Here is a 16,628-nt window from a genome sequence, read left to right as displayed (position 1 = left end):
CTGCACCTACTCTACTGCCCATTCTCTCTTTACCTAACCCAGACTCTAAACCTAAGTTCTAACAAAACTCTTTCTTTCTTTGTAATCTTCCTTGTTAAGATGAAGTTTTTTTTTTTTTGCTTGTGAATATTCATTCTTGGGTTCTACACTCCATAACTTAATCTTTGCTTTCCTCTCACCATCCCTACCAGTATCTCTGTTGAATTCAATGTATTTTATATCAAACTCTTTGAACAGGTGTGTATAACCAATTGCCCTTTGTTTAGTTCAGATAAGACTGAGGCTCATGAGCTGCCTCTTTCCTCCAATTTTTCCTCCCCATTCTTCCTAATTTCTTGAATAGTGTATTTCTTTCACCCCTTATTCTTTTATCATTTAATGCCAAAGCAATAAAACAAAACTACATCCAGACCCTATGTTAATCTGGCTTAGCTCCTTCTGTGAGCCTTGAAGACAAAAAGGATTCTGAAGGGACACTTTTCTCTTCTCTATTAACATATAAAAACTTCCATAACATACAAATCCTTAAAGGAAAAGTTAAATGAAGTACAGAAGAAAACAGAACTATACTAGTGGGGGATGTCAACTTTCCCCTTTCAGAACTAGATAAATCTAACTATAAAATAAACAAGAAAGAAGTTAAGGAGATGAACAGAATTTTAGAAAAGTTAGTTATGATAGATCTCTGAAGAAAACTGAATGGGAATAGAAAGCAGTACACCTTTTTCTCTGCTGTACATGGCATATCAACAAAAACTGACTATGTATTAGGGCATAAAAACATCAAAACAAATGGAGAAAAGCAGAAATATTACATGCATCCTTTTCAGACCATAATGCAATAAAAATTATATTCAATAAGGGTCATGGAAACAGATTAAAAATAAATTGCAAATAAGCTAATCCTAAATAATGAGTGGTTCAAAGAACAAATCATAGAAACAATCAATAATTTCATTAAAGAGAATGACGCAATGAGATGACATCCCAAAATTTATAGGATGCAGCCAAAGCAGTACTTAGGAGAAAATTTATATCTCCATATGCTTACATCAATAAAACAGAAAGAGCAGATCAATGAGTTGGACATGCACCTAAAAAAAAAAACACAAAATAAACAAAAAAAAACCCTAAAACAAACTATAAAAAAAAAACTAAAGTAAAAATCCCCAATTCAACACCAAACTGGAAATGCTGAAAACCAAAGGCGATAAATAAAATTAAAATTAAGGAAACCATTGAACTAATAAATAAAATTAGGAGCTGGTTTTATGGAAAAAAAATGATAAATCATTGGTTAATTTGATTTTAAAAAAGAACACCAAATTACTAGCATCAAAAATGAAAAAGGTGAATTCACCAAAATGAAGAGACAATTAAAGCAATTATTAAGAGCTATTTTACCAATTATATGCCAATAAAAACGACAATCTAAGCAAAATGGATGAGTAGTTACAAAAGTATAAATTGCCCAGATTAACAAAAGAGGAGATAGAATACTTAACTAACCTATCTTAAGAAAAGAAATTCAACAAACATCAATGAGCTCCCTAAGAAAAAATCCCCAGGACCAGATGGATTCACAAGTGAATTCTATAAAACACTTAAAGAATAATTCATTCCAACACTATATAAACCATTTGGAAAAATAGGCAAAGAACTGCCAAATTTCTTTTACAACACAAATACACTGCCTAAATCAGGAAGAGCAAAAACATAAAAAGACAACTATAGGCCAATATCCCTATCGAATATTGATGCAAAAAATTTAAAGAAAATACTAGCAAGGACATTACAGCAATATATCACAAAGATCATACACCATGACTGCTGCACCATCTCCAGTTGTCCTGATCTATATCAAGCCACTGCACTCAGATGGCTCTGGAAGAGAAATTGAGCCCTGATGACTTGGCAAGGCTCTCCCTCACTTAAATCCAATTCACCTGCAAGTCACGGAATCATCTTCTTAATGTCATAGTCCTCTTCAAGAACAAAGGACAAACCACAACCACACAACACCATGACCTGGTGGAATTTATACCAGGAATGCAGGGGTGGTTCAATATTAGGAAAACTATCAGCATAACTGACCATATCAATAACAAAACCAATAAAAATTGTATGATTACCTCAACAGATACAGAAAAAGCTTTTGACAAAATACAAAACTCATTCCTATTAAAAATACTGGAAAGTAGAGGAATAAATGGAGCTTTGCTTAAATTGATGATCAGTATCTAAGATCATCAGCAAGTATTATCTGTTATAAGGATAAGCTAAAAGTTTCCCAATAAGATCAGGAATGAAGCAAGCATACCCTTAACTACCACTATTATTCAATATTGTTCTATAAATGCTAGCTATAGCAATAAGAAAAAAAAAGAAACTGAAAGAATTAGAATAGGTAATGAGGAAACAGAAATATCACTCTTTGCAGATGATATGACGGTATACTTGGAGAAACCTAAAGAATCAACTAAAAAGCAAGGTGAAATAATTAACTTCAGCAAAGCTGCAGGATATAAAATAAACCCACATAAATGATCAACATTTCTCTACACTACCAACAAAGTCCAGCACGAAGCAATAGAAAGGAAAATTCCATTTAAAATAACTGCATATAATATAAAACAGTTGGGAGTTTATCTGTCAAGACAAACCCAGAAACTATATGAACACGATTACAAAATACTTTTCACACAAATAAAGTCAGATCTAAACAAACGGAGATATAGTAATTGTTCATGGGTAGGTTGATCCAACATAAATAAAATGACGATTCTACCTAAATTAATTTACTTATTCAGTGCCATACCAATCAAATTACCAAAAACATTATTTCACAGAGCTAGACAAATAATAACAAAATTCATCTGCAAGAACAAAAGGCCAAGAATATCAAGGGAATAAATGAAAATATAATTCAAAGTTAGTCAGTCTAGTAATATCAAATTTTAAATATTACAAAGTGGTAATCATCAAAACAATCTAGTATTGGCTAAGAAATAGAGTGGTGGATCAGTGGAATAGACTAGGTAATCAATACACAGTAGTAAACGATTGTACTAATCTAGTGTTTGACAAAACCAAAGATCCAAGATTTTGGGACAAGAGATCACCATTTGACAAAAACTGCTGAGAAAACTGGAAAGTAGTATAGCAGAAACTAGGTATAAACCAATATCTCACAGCATGTCCACAGGGAAGGTCAAAATGGGTACATGATTTAAACATAAAGTGATACATAGAATACTTTACTTATCAGATTTATGGAAAGGGGAAGAATTTATGACCAAAAAAAAGAGAGCATTACAGGATATAAAATGGATACTTTCGATTACACTAAATTAAAAGGGTTTTGCATAAACAAAACCAATGCAGCTAAAATTAAAAGGCAGGCAGGAAACTGAGGGGAAAAGTTTTTACAGTATGTCTCTGATAAAGGCCCCATTTCTCAAATACACAGAAAACTGACTCAAATTGTTAAGAATACAAGTCATTCCCCAAATGATATGTGGTCAAAAGATATGAACAGCCAGTTTTCAGAAGAAGAAATCAAAGCTATCTCTAGTCATATGAAAAACTGCTGTTGGGGCAGCTAGGTGGCGCAGTGGATAGAGCTCTGGCCGTGGGGTCAGGAAGACCTGAGTTCAAATGCAGCCTTATACACACTAGCTGTATGACTCTGGGCAAGTCACTTAGCCCCAATTGCCCTCACAAAAAACAAAAACAAATAAACTGCTCTAAATCACTACTGCTCAGAGAAATTCAAGTCAAAACACCTCTGAGGTACCATTTCACACCTATCAGATTGGCTAATATGACAGGAAAGGAAAATGACAAATGTTGGAGGAGATGTGGAAAAACAGGGATACTAATGCACTGCTGGTGGATTTGTGAACTGATCCAACCATTTGGGAGGACAATATGGAACTATGTCCAAAAGTTTGTGCCCAAAAGGCTGTAAAACTGGGCATATCTTTTGACCCAGCAATACCACTACTAGGTCTGTACCCTGATGGAAATGATTTTTCTATTACATTGATAACCAATTATTAATTAGGATCTAGTTTTTTTATTTCCTCATTCAGGGACCAGACCCTGTAGGTCCTAACCCTCAGGGTACATGCTCTGGCACTCCACTCAACTAGAAGACTTGTACTTCTGTTTAATGTAAACAGACTCTAATGAGGTGAATTCCTGCCCCAAAGTATCAAGTCTCTGCCCTTGCACCCCTCCACTGGAGTTCAGGGTAACCCAGCTAATGAAGGAGAAAACCAAACAGTGGTCTGGACAGAGATGGATTCCTTTGTCTAGAATGCTGGATACAGCTGAGTCTCATGATCATGCCACATCTTCTCAGCAGGAGAGGCTGAAGACTTTTAGTCCATTAATTTACCTCATTAATTATTCACCAATCAAGGCGGATTTTTTTCTGTCAGGGGCATTCCCTTTCAAAATAACATTTAAGACATTCAGTGTCTCCATTATGTGTCTTTGAATACCAAGAGAAACCATGGACTATTGATTTATTATCAGCTAGTCAAATTAATAAACTGATCATTAGTTACCCAGAAATTCTCTCTCGGGTTTCTCAATAGTCTCAACCCCAAAGAGATAAAAGGAAAAGGACTCATATGTACAAAAATATTTATTTGTTGTTATTCAGTCATTTTTTAGTCATATCTAACTCTGTGATTCCATTTGAGTTTTTCTTGGCAAAGATATTTGAGTAGTGTGCCATTTCCTTCTCCAGCTTATTTTATACATGAGAGAACTAAGGCAAGCAGGGTTGAGTTGCCTGGGTCGCACAGTAAATGTCTGAAGTCACATTTGAACTCAGGTCTTTTAACTCCAGGTCCGGCACTCTAGCTTAGCCACCTAGCTGCCCTAAAGGCAACTGTCAGGAGTGGGGTTCAAATCCATGTCTCCACAGGAGAAAAAAAAGTTGTGGTATATGATTGTGACGAAATACTATTTTGCTATAAGAAATGACTAGGAAGACTCACGTGAACTGATGCAAAGTGAAATGAGGAGAACTAGGAGAACACGGTACACAGTAAAAGCAACATTGTACGATAATGAACTATGAATGACTTAGCACTTCTCAATATCCAAGACAATTCCAAAGGACTTATGATGAAAAATGTAAAACTGATAGAGAGTCTGAATGCAGACTGAAGCATACTTTTTGTTTTACTTTATTAGGTTTTTTGGTCTGTGTTTTCTTTTGCAACATGGCTAATGTGGAAATGTTTTGCCTGTATAATCTGTATCAAATTGCTTGCCTTCTGAAGGAGGTGGGCAGGAGGGAAGGACAAGAGGAGAATTTGGATCTCAAAATTTTAAAAAATGAATGTTTAAAAAAATTTTTTTACATGTAATTGAGAAAAAAGATGTACTTACGTGCATATGCATACCTACCTACCTACACACACACACACACACACACACACACACACACACTTCATCCTCATTTAGACCAGGGGTTCTAACCCTGGGGTCCAGGGACCCTGAATCCATAATCTCGGTGGGAAAAAAAAAAACTACATCTTTATTTTCTCTAACCTCTAAATGAAATTTTGCATTTCTTTCCATTAAGAATGTAAGCAATGAACCATTATTCTGAGAAGGAGTCCATAGGCCTCACCAGACTGCCAAAAGGGTCCATGACAGAAAAAATACGTGAAGGAACCTTGATTTAAATCCCTGATTTAGATAATATCAAATGAGATAATATCTGCAAAGCGCCTATCTTGCAAAGGGCCTACAAGATGGCTGGCTTACAAATACTTTTTCTTCTTACTTCCAATTGCTCAAATGTACTGACTTTTTAAAGATTCTTTGGCCTTTGGTATGTCTGTTAGCAACGACTGCTTGCATCTCTGTCCTTTCATCAGAAATTCTTAAGAGTTTTTTATTTTATTACATGTCCATCCCCCCCTCTTCCAGTAGAATTAGACTGTTTTACAGTTTAATTTATTCTTGGTTGTCTTAATTTCTTGCCATTTAGAATGCTATATTTTAGGATTTTCTTTCTTTCACAGCAGTTGCAATACTCTTGTGTAGTTCTTTCTGGATGTTTGCAGTAATTTTTCTTTGACCTGAAAGGTCTGGATTTGGGTTCTCAGATTCTGGGACTTTTCCCTTTGGGGTTCCTTTTCAAGAGCTGACTAGTGGATTCTTTCTATTCTTATTTTGCCTTCTGATTCTAAAAGATCTGAGCAGTTTTCTTTTACATCCTTGAAACAGGACATAGTTTTCCAGAAAGTCCAATGATGGCTCATGGTATTCAGGAAGTGCAAGGAATCTTAAATTAATTCTCCTATACCCATTTACCTGATGTTATTTTTGAAACGAGGTATCTTGCATTTTTTTCTTTTAGTTAAATCTTTTGAAATTTGTTTTAATATTTCTTTTTCTCCTAGAATCACTAAATTATCTTTGTTTCATTATATTTTTAATGAAGTCTACTACTTGTATGAGGTCTTCCAAATTCTGTTCTAAGTTACTTGTTGCCTTTAGATTTTTTCCTCAACAATTCTTTGTTATTTTTAATGCTTAGAACTAATCAAATAATACTGTAAATAATTTTCCTTATGTGACAAAATCATATTTATTTTTACATTTAAAAAACTAAAAATTAATAATTTCATTACATACAATTAAAGGAATGAAATACAGAACTCTGGTGATAGGTCAAAATATTTAACACTCAGAGTGGTAACCAGGATAGTGTGATGGGAGCTTTCCCTCAAGGCCCATGTGCAGGCCTTTGACGAGCAGAGAAATAGCTAAGCTTAAAACTTCATTAACAACAATATTTTAAAGTAGTAAGTTTCAGGTTTTTCCTTTCCCCAGAGGCAGTATCTCAGATCAAACTTCTCCTGAGTTCAAGGGTAGGGTATCCCTGTCATCTACTTTCCAGTGTATTTAATTAATTTCCACCACCTCAGTTCTCTGTCCCTCCAGTCAATTACCTTTTATTTGTCTTGGTATCTCCCATCCTACCCTGCATGCCTTAGGCACAAAGTTCCTAATTGTGGTTCTATCTTCCTAACTAAATGAATTTAAGTATTTACTTTACTTACAAAAGCTTCTAAGTTACAGCTCAACTAAATGTAAATACAATGCGTACAGTATTAGAACAGAAGTTAAAGTATGTTAGTACTTTTGGAGTGATCAAATACTCCAAATTGTTTTTCTCTGGGCAACTCTGTTGTTTCAGCTGAAAAAATTGCCACTAGGTTCACATCCTAGATCTCCTTTCTGTCTCCTTTGTGACTTTGTGCTGATGAGGGAAAAGCAGTGTATTTTGAAGTCAAAGGACCAGGATTCAAAGGCAGCTCTGTCAGTTACTACCTGGGAGATGCTGGGCAAGTTATTTTTGATCTCTGATGAACAGGACGAACTATATGGCCACTAACATGTGAATGACCTCTTTGGGTCTCATTTTCCTTCTCTGTATGATGATAAGTATAAATCTGGTGGATTTCTGAAGCCCTTAACATCTCCAGATCATATGATCCAGTATATTCAATGTTGTTTTCCCTTCCCAACCCCCGATATATGGCCCAGTATAATAGAAACTTAAAGTAAAAAAAAGAATCTCACATGTTCAGAAATACACAAGTGTTGACAGATCTTAAAATGTGTTCTATTGCCTATTTTAGCTTTACTAATAAGATGTCAGATATGGAAGGAAGTGATGCAGGTACCAAGTCTGGGGGTGTGCTGGTACATCAATATGCTTTACATATGGAAGATCTTTCACAATATCTTTTCCCTGACTACTACAATCGCATATAAGATACATTCAAATGCATAATCAAAATCAGGCTTTTTTCATATGATGTTTTTAATTTTAGCTCTTAAAAGATAAAATATCTATATCCCCAAAGAAAGAATAAAAGGATAAGGGCAGCTAAGTGGCACAGTGGATACAGCTCCGGTCTTGGAGTCAGGAGGACCTGAGTTCAAATCTGACCTCAGACACTTGACACTTACTAGCTTACCCTGGGCAAGTCACTTAACCTTGATTGCTTCACCAAAAAAAACAAACAAACCAAAAAAAGACTTCTAGCATGTTGTATGGATGTCTTGAAGCAAACCTATGGCAGGATATGAATAAAAGTTGAAAAATATGGGCAGGCATAGATGATTTGTTACCTGAATCACTGGAAGACACTCTTGAATCAATGAAATCCCAGATTGATTTGAGTATAAGAGGTGTGTCATGCCAATAAATTCTATTTAAAAGCTTTAAAAGAAGGTCCCAGATCTCTGTTGGACTGTGTTACCTCATTGTGTAAAAAGAGGAGATTGGACTAATTGAAAGAGATGGTCTCTGAGGTTTTCTAGCTTTACAGCTATGATCTTGTGATCTTTTAAGAGCTCCTCAGGCGGTAAAGCCTGTGATCCTTATGACATACATAAGAAAGAAAGATATATTTTTCCCAAAGGCCACATCAGCACAAATTACGATATAAGGCAAGTTCCTGCTGATAATTTGTTCCCCCAGAGGAAACAAAAGCCAAGACTAAATGACAAGACCTTCTAGACAACCGTTATTACTTGCCTGAGTTGTAGCAACAGCAGTGGTCATGGATGATGTGGCTGAAGGAGACAGACCTCCTACTTGTTGCAAATGACCAGAAGACTGTGGAGGTAAATGAGAACTGGAAACAGGAGTGCTAGATCCTGAGCCAGATACTGCATTCGGAAATGATACTGCTACATCATTGCTGTTATAAATACCTAAAAGAAAACAAATTGTCTTGTGTTAGTGAAATGTAAAATTAATCAATAAGTTACATCAAAGTATTATACTTCACAAAATATAGGAAACAAAATCCACAGCAGGGGTTATGTTAACAACTAACTTCTGGATATTGACTTTTCAAGATGCACAGCCTGAGCCAGTTATCTTTCAGGGATTAAAAATTCAATTTGGACAATTCATTAAAAAGCGTAACTTCCAAAGGAATGTGAAGTAGGAAAATACTTTTTTTTTTCTTTTTGAGGCAATCAGGGGCAAGTGACTTGCCCTGGGTCACACAGCTAGTAAGTGTCAAATGCCTAAGGTCACATTTGAAGTCAAGTCCTCCTGATTCCAGGGCTAGAGCTCTAGCCACTGCGTCATCTAGCTACCTCAGGAAAAGAGAGGGAAGGCAGACCTTTTACTGGAGCTGATGATAAAGAAGGTGGAGAAGGACTAACCAGGGGAAGAACTTGTGTGCTTAATCTAATCCCTACCCTTTGGAAGCTTTTTTCTTCCATCATTCCCCCTCTTATCTTTACTCTTTTATCTATTTCCTTCCTTGCTGCCTATAAACACATTCAAATTTACCCCATCCTTAATAACAAAACAAAACAAAACAAAAAACCCTAACTTTAAACTAACATCCCCTTAAGCTATGGCTCTATTTCTTTATCCTTTTAACAGACAAATTTCTTCATCACTCACTGAAACTGTTCTGAGATTACTAAGAATTAAACTGTTAACAACAATGGTGTTTTCTCAATACTCATGCTTTCTTCCCTTTCTGAAGATTGAGACAACGCTGACCACTCCCTTTATATATCAAGGCTCCATGGCACTGATATTTCCATGTCTTCCTCCTGATTGTCCAGACCATTCCTCAATCTCCTCTGCTGGATTATCAATCTGTTTTTCTCCTACTAACAATGGTTATTCCCCTAGGCTTTGTCCTGGGCTCTCTTCTCTTTATGCTGTCTCTCTTGGTGATTTCATCTATATCCTCCCAACTCAGGAGATTCCCCAATTTCCCTATCTCTCTGTCTCTCTATCTCTGTCACACCCACACACACACATGCCCCCACACCAATAATCAACAAACATTTATTAAGCAACTATCATTGAACAGGCTTTTTAGAACAGCTAAAAGAATCTGGAATTAGATGACCAAGGTTCAAATTTTACCTCTGACAAGTACTACCTATGTGACCTTGGGCAAGTCATGTTAACCCATCTGGGCTAAATCTCTTCATCTGGAAAATGAAGGTGTTAAGATAAAATGACCTCCTTCTGAGGTCCCTTCTAGCTCTGGCTCCAAGATCCTATGTGCCAGGCACTCTGACAGAACTAGAGGTACAAATAAAAAAGGTGAGATAGTGTCTGTCCGTCCTCTCCAAGAGCTTCCACTATACTAGTTCTCTTGAACTGTGGTTCCACATTGTCAGCTACCTACTGGACATCTTGACCTGGCTATGCTATTTGCATCTTAAATTCAACATATCCAACAAAACTGATTATTTTCCCTCTCACCTAAAACAAGCTTTCACTTAAACTTCCATGATTTTTGTTGATGGGTTCCCTATCCTCTCTCTTGTATTTCCCAACTTCAAAGTTATCCCCAATTCTCCCTCAATCTCTATATCCAATCACTTATTAGGTCTTATTAATTCTATTTCCACAACAAATCTTTTAACTATCCCCTTCTTTTCGTTAATACAGCCCCTATCCTAGTTCAGATACTCATCTCACATGGATTAATTAAGCTATCTTCCTACTTAAGTCTCCCACTTCCAGTCAATCTTCTCTCTGATCTATCCTCTACACAGTCAAAATTATCTTCTTAAGCCACAGGTTTGACCCTGCTTAAATAACTTTGGTTACTACCTCAACTCTTCACTGGAATTTAACACCATGTCAGTCTCTCTCCAACCTACATTTCCAGTTTTATCTCACATCCCATGATCCATCTCTTTACCTTCAAACCAGCTGAGCCCCATGCCTGGAATAATTGCCCTCCAGACCTATGCCTTAGGATCTTTGCTTCCTTCAAGTTTCAGGTTACCTAGCTATTCCCATGAAAAGCCTCCCCAGAACTCAGCCAGATTTGATTACCATCTTTCCCATCAAATTATATATTTAATTCTATGTGGATATGTTTAAGTTTCTTGAAGACAAGGACTATTTTTAGTTTTTGTGTATGTGGCCCCAGTGCCTTTGAAACAGCAGACACATGGCAAATGTGTGTTGTATTTAAGTATCACATTTAAGAAATCTAGGATAATATTGTATAAATTGCTCATAATCCAAAAGGAGCACCGTAGTCACAAAAAGCAAAACTCTTGTCGAAAAACATATATAGTTGGACAACAGCACAATGGAATTTTACTCATTACTGCCAAATTTCTTCCCGATACGGCTTTTACCATGTCACCCTCCTGCTTAAGTATCTCTATATAATAGCTCTTGAATCAAGCCCAAAGTCTCAAAAACCTTTATATCCACTAGCAGTCAATATATTTGTCCTCTGGGAAATGTCATATTGACTTTTCTACCAAAGCTTCATCACATATGAGAAACATAGCTCTTTGGCAATTACATGTGATGTCTAAATACCATCCTCTCTCAATTATCCATACTAATGGACAAAATGTCATAAATATTAATGGTCTGAAATTCCAAAAGGGAAGATGGCACAAGAGGGATGGGAGCTTATCAAAAGTGAAATTCTGACAATACAATCACAAATAATGCCAATGAAGCAAAGGGAGAACTGTCTGTCTAAAAGGAAACATGTTACTGCAAAAAAAGTTCTTTGAGAAGCTCAAAGGTGTAACAGTATCAGAAAATCGATAATACCCACAATAAACCAAAGATTGCCCAAAATAAAGACCATAAAAAGGGAATTTTCAAAAGCCATATATTGAAAAAAAGAGAAACAAAAAAGAGTTAACAATGGTTGTAGCAGATGGAGCAACTGACAGTCAGCAAACATAGGGGCTGGGGGGAGAAGACTAACAGTACACTCCCAAACATGCAGGTTTATTCCCAACAAAGGAATTAAGATTATCATGATATGATTCGCATCTATCACATAGGCAGAAAAGACGTCTTAATTTGCTTGTTTTCTCTATCAAGAAGAAAAATCTTGACTGAAAAGAAATGAAGCAAAATAATTGAGAGCACTGAAATCCAAACTAAATGAAGAGACAGAAAAATTATAATAGCTGGACTAAATGACTTCAAATCACAAGATGGCTGAATGAATGAATGAATGAAAGAATGAGGCCTAAATGAATTACATTTCAGGAGCTAAATTTTAGACATGGTTGTTCAAATGCTTCCTTCAGATCCTAGATGAAATCTCACCTTCTACAAAAGCTTTTCCCCAATTCCCTTTAATGCCTGTGCCTTCCCTCTGCTGATTATCTCCAATTTATCCCTTATGTAACTTGTTTGCACATAGTTGCTTGAATGTTGTCACCTCCATTAGACTGTAAGCTTCCTGACAGCAGGGACTCTTTCACCTTTCTTTGTATCCCCAGCACTTAGCACAGTGCCTGACACATAGTAGGCATTTAATAAATGTTTACTGACCGAATGAACAGAAGTGTCCCAAGACTGGAAATGTGCAAACATTTTCCTAACATTCAAAATGGAAAAACAGATAGATCCTGTTTCCTACATACTATACCACATACTACATACAGATGAAAAATGGAATGAAATGCTTCATGAGATAATTTACCATCATTGGACATGTTCAAGCAGAGGCCTGATGACCACTTGTTGGAGATTTTGAATGGAGACTTATGTAAAGGACTGTTGTAATGTTCCTTTCAACTCTTTCACTCAATTTTTATGATGCCAACAAACCAGATACACATTATTAAACACATTTTACATAACAGTTATCTTCAAATACTTGAAGACTTACCATGTGAGGACTACAGAATATATTCATTCTGAATGAGGCTCTAGATGGCATAAGCAGGAGCAACAGAGGCATATTTCTGCATTATATAAGAAAGCTGAATGAACTACCTTGTGAAGTAATAAATTCCCCATCACTGGAAGTAAATCTACTGGGATCATATGTCTATTTAGAGATGGGATATTCCATAGGGGATTTATACAAGTGGTTGGATTAAATAATCCCTCTAAAGTCCCTGCCAACTCTCACATTCCATGAAGGATGATAGGGAAGATTATCAACAAACATAAAGAGAAGGATATGCATTCCAAGCTGGTGGAATAGCATGGAGAAGGCACAAAGCACAAACTCCAGGAACCAGTCGTGGTCTACTTTGGCTGAAGGATGACTGAGATAGAGTGTTGTGAAATAAGAATACGAAGTGAGTTCAAATCAGATTGTAGAGGGTTTTGAATGGCAAGTTAGAGAAAAACTACCTTTCGTTAGGTAAGCAAGAGGGATGTTCTGAATGTGACATGCTCAGATTACTTTAGAAAGAATATGAAGGCTAGGTTTAAGGGGAGCGAGAATCAGCTGAGGCTGTTAGATGGTTAAGGAGAGAGGAAATGAGAGACAATGTTCTATATATCCCTGGGATCTAGGTACAACCAGCATAAAAGTAAGTTTCTTTCATTTACTTAAGCTTTCAGAGTTTGAAAGTTCAGGCTTTATTTTCTTACGATTGAGAATAAAATAGGAAAATTCTTAATTATAAACTGAAGGCACCAGTGAAGAAGTATTTTTCAGTTTAAATTTGATCTAAAACGGGCTTTTAAAAAATAATCCCTAAGCTTTGGACTTTTGGAGGAAGCGGTACGGTTGGGCTACATACATGCATGAACAAAGCGGGCATGCATTAATTAGAAAATATCCATCTGCCCTTTTTTCAAGTGCAGAGTAATTTCATACATCATATGCTATCTCTCAACTGATCCTGAAGTACTTTCAAAGACATACGCCCTAAAGGAACGGGAATATATTACTGAGTCACAGAAAATGCTCAAGAATTCTTCAGAAGGAGTAAGAGAGAAGGGTGATAGATGGGTGAGGAATGCACAAAATTAGGGCCTCAGGAATCTAGAAGGCTACCCAAGAAGCAGTATAGAAATGGCATGAAGCACTTACTAACTCCAAAGTTTGATTCAGAAGATATGGATCAAAATAAGGATATGACCAATTAGGAACATTAAAAATTAAAAACACAAATCACCCTGCTTTTTCACTCACCCTATAGAGCGTGGCAAAGAAGGTATGTTCTGTTGGCCACTAAGCTTAATCATGAAAGGCTCAGATGCTACATTAAAAGGAAGAGCTTACCTACTGATATCAAGAGGAAGTTAATAAAGTAATAATTGGCTGGAAAATGTACGAGCCTTCTTTAAATTTACTTTTAACATTGTTTAAACAGACTGACTGCGCTGTGCAAATCCAAGCATCTGTCTTTTCTTTAAAGTGTATACCTGTTCCTTATTTCCATACAAAGGTCTTTTATTGACCTTTGACTTTTATCTCACTGAGTAACAGAACAAAGTAGGTATTGAGTCGGGCAATGATTACATGCAGAAAGGATAACTGAAAGCTGTACCAAAGACCATACTTTTACTCTCTTATGATTTCATGGGAGGCAGTGTGATAGACTGGAAAATTCAATGACTCTGGAGTAACAGGGTTTAGGCTGAGATCTGAGGCAAGTCCTATAGCCTCTCTGGGTTTCAGTTCCTTCATAAAGGATGGTACTCACCTTCTGAGAGATAAGTGACAGGCTCAATGTGCTGATTGAGACACATTTTTCTGAACATGGATAATGTGGAAATTTGTTTTTTTTTTACTACGAATATTTGTTACAAGGAGGAAAGGGAGGCAGAAAAAGGGAGAGGGGAAAAAAAAAGTTTTTAAACTGAGTCAAGTTCACCAAAGTGCTACGATAAATTCAATCTTTAAAAAAGTGTTACAATCTCAGGGTCATCCACAATCTCTCTGAGCATGTACAAATGGTGAGATATTTTTGATCATATCATCTATTTCCCTCCGTTTAAAACATCCCTGAACAGCTTTTAAAGTTGCATGTTGAATTTATTATGTTCTTGAAAAGAAAATCAAGCTATACATAAAGGAGATTCACAGTTTCACATATCCTTTTTCCTGTTGTACTATGGATAAAGAAATGCTCATTTTATTTGGGGTTCATTAATTTTAGAACATTTTTTAAAAATAAAACTTCCATGGCTTCTAAATTTAACTTTTTGTTCATACCTATACAAAGTTACACAAATTCCTTGTAAATCTTACCCACATCATCTCAAAACAAATCCTCTAAATAGGTTTCGCTTTCAATTTTCACCACTTGTGCTATTTTTAGTCACCTACATTTTCTACCATCTTTTTGTTGCTAGGTCTCTTTTCTTTGGTCTTCACAACATTATCTCATTGGATTACTGAAATTTGGTTTTTGAAAATTCATTTTAATTGCCAGTTGCTCATTTTTCTCCTTTGTGTTCTAGAAACTGAAGATTTCATCAATTTAAAAACCCTTTACTTTTACATTCAGAATTCATACCTCCATGAATTTTAAAGTTAAAAGTCTTTTTTTCTCAATCTGTTTTATATAAACACATTCAAATATGTTCCCTCTTCCAAAAACACTCTTAACATTTAACAGAGAATGTTCACCTACTTCCAACTATTCCCTTACAAAATCCTATTTGAAGTTAAGTGGAAAGGCCAGTCTGAATTGGTAAACTATTGAGTATTTTCCAAAATAATTTCCATTCTAAATATAAACTACAATGTAAAGTTGGCTAACCAACTTCATTGACTGGCTACTGCCAACAAGGGGAAAGAGTGTCTGCTTTTTAACTAGCATACTAAATTTCTTGAATGTGAAGAAGTGCTTCCAAAAAGATTTCATGTGAGAGTTTCATCTTGTAGAAAGTTATTTCCCCACTCCAATTTCTCGTATTAAAAATGGCTTTAAGAAAAATGAAATTATTTAACAAATAAGAAAAAAAAGTAAAGTCATTCTCTGAGAAAAAAAGGTAACAGAAAAATGTGAAGAAACAAAAAGAAAGAGTAGAAAGTTTAAACTAATCTACTTCGTTGAACAAGTACTAGAGTTATATATAAATCATCTTAGTAAAATCATGGATCTTTCTCAAATTCCTTTGATGGATCAGCTATATTTTAAATGTACTAACTACTGTAGGCATACCCAAAGACTCAATCCTCAGGCCCCTTCTCTTCTCTCTTGTTGACCTCATCAACTCCTGTGATTTTAATTAGCACTTCATGAAGGACTCCCAACCTTCTATATCCAGTCAGTCTCTCAGTAGACATCTAGTATTGGATCACCAACTACTTTTAAATATTTTGAACTGGATGTTCAGGTTAGTCATTAGTTAATTTGATTTAAAAAAAAAATAAAGAATGAACTTCCCACCCCCAAATTATCAGCAACAAACATGAAAAAGGTGAATTCACAATCAACGAATAAAAACAATTATTAGAAGCTACTTTGCCCAATTATATGCTGATGAAACTGACAATCAAAATGAAACGTATGGATGTTTGCAAAAATATAAATGGCCCAAATTAACAGAATTGAATTCGAACAGAATACTTAAATAATCCTATCTTAGAAAAAGAAAGTGACTAAGCCATAAATTAATTCCCACCGTGGGGGGGCGGGGGGGGGGACCGGACAGGACCAGATAGATTTACTAGAGGATTCTACCAAACATTTAAAGAACAATAACTTCTAATATTACATAAATTGTTTGAAAAAAAAAAAAACCCCAGGTAAAGAAGAAGTCCTACTTATGATGAAAAATGCTATCCATACCCAGAAAAAGAAGTGGTGTCTGAATACAGATTGAAGCACATGTTTTACTTTATTTTTCT

The 16,628-nt window shown here is 35.7% G+C and overlaps 1 protein-coding gene across 6 annotated transcripts in view; it reads right to left on the bottom strand.

Annotated features, from left to right (window-relative positions):
- The window catches only part of MLLT10 (MLLT10 histone lysine methyltransferase DOT1L cofactor), a 212,956-nt gene that overhangs the window by 38,435 nt on the left and 157,893 nt on the right, over positions 1-16,628 (bottom strand). For all 6 annotated transcript variants that reach the window (XM_027847831.1, XM_027847834.1, XM_027847835.1 and 3 more), the window contains one exon: positions 8,582-8,760. In XM_027847831.1, coding sequence (XP_027703632.1) covers positions 8,582-8,760 — 179 coding nt within the window. The remainder of the gene's footprint in view (positions 1-8,581; positions 8,761-16,628) is intronic.

The sequence above is a fragment of the Vombatus ursinus genome, unplaced genomic scaffold (genome assembly GCF_900497805.2).
Source record: "Vombatus ursinus unplaced genomic scaffold, bare-nosed wombat genome assembly UNPS02005459.1, whole genome shotgun sequence".
NCBI lineage: Eukaryota > Metazoa > Chordata > Mammalia > Diprotodontia > Vombatidae > Vombatus > Vombatus ursinus.
This window is presented reverse-complemented; position numbering and strand designations above follow the sequence as displayed.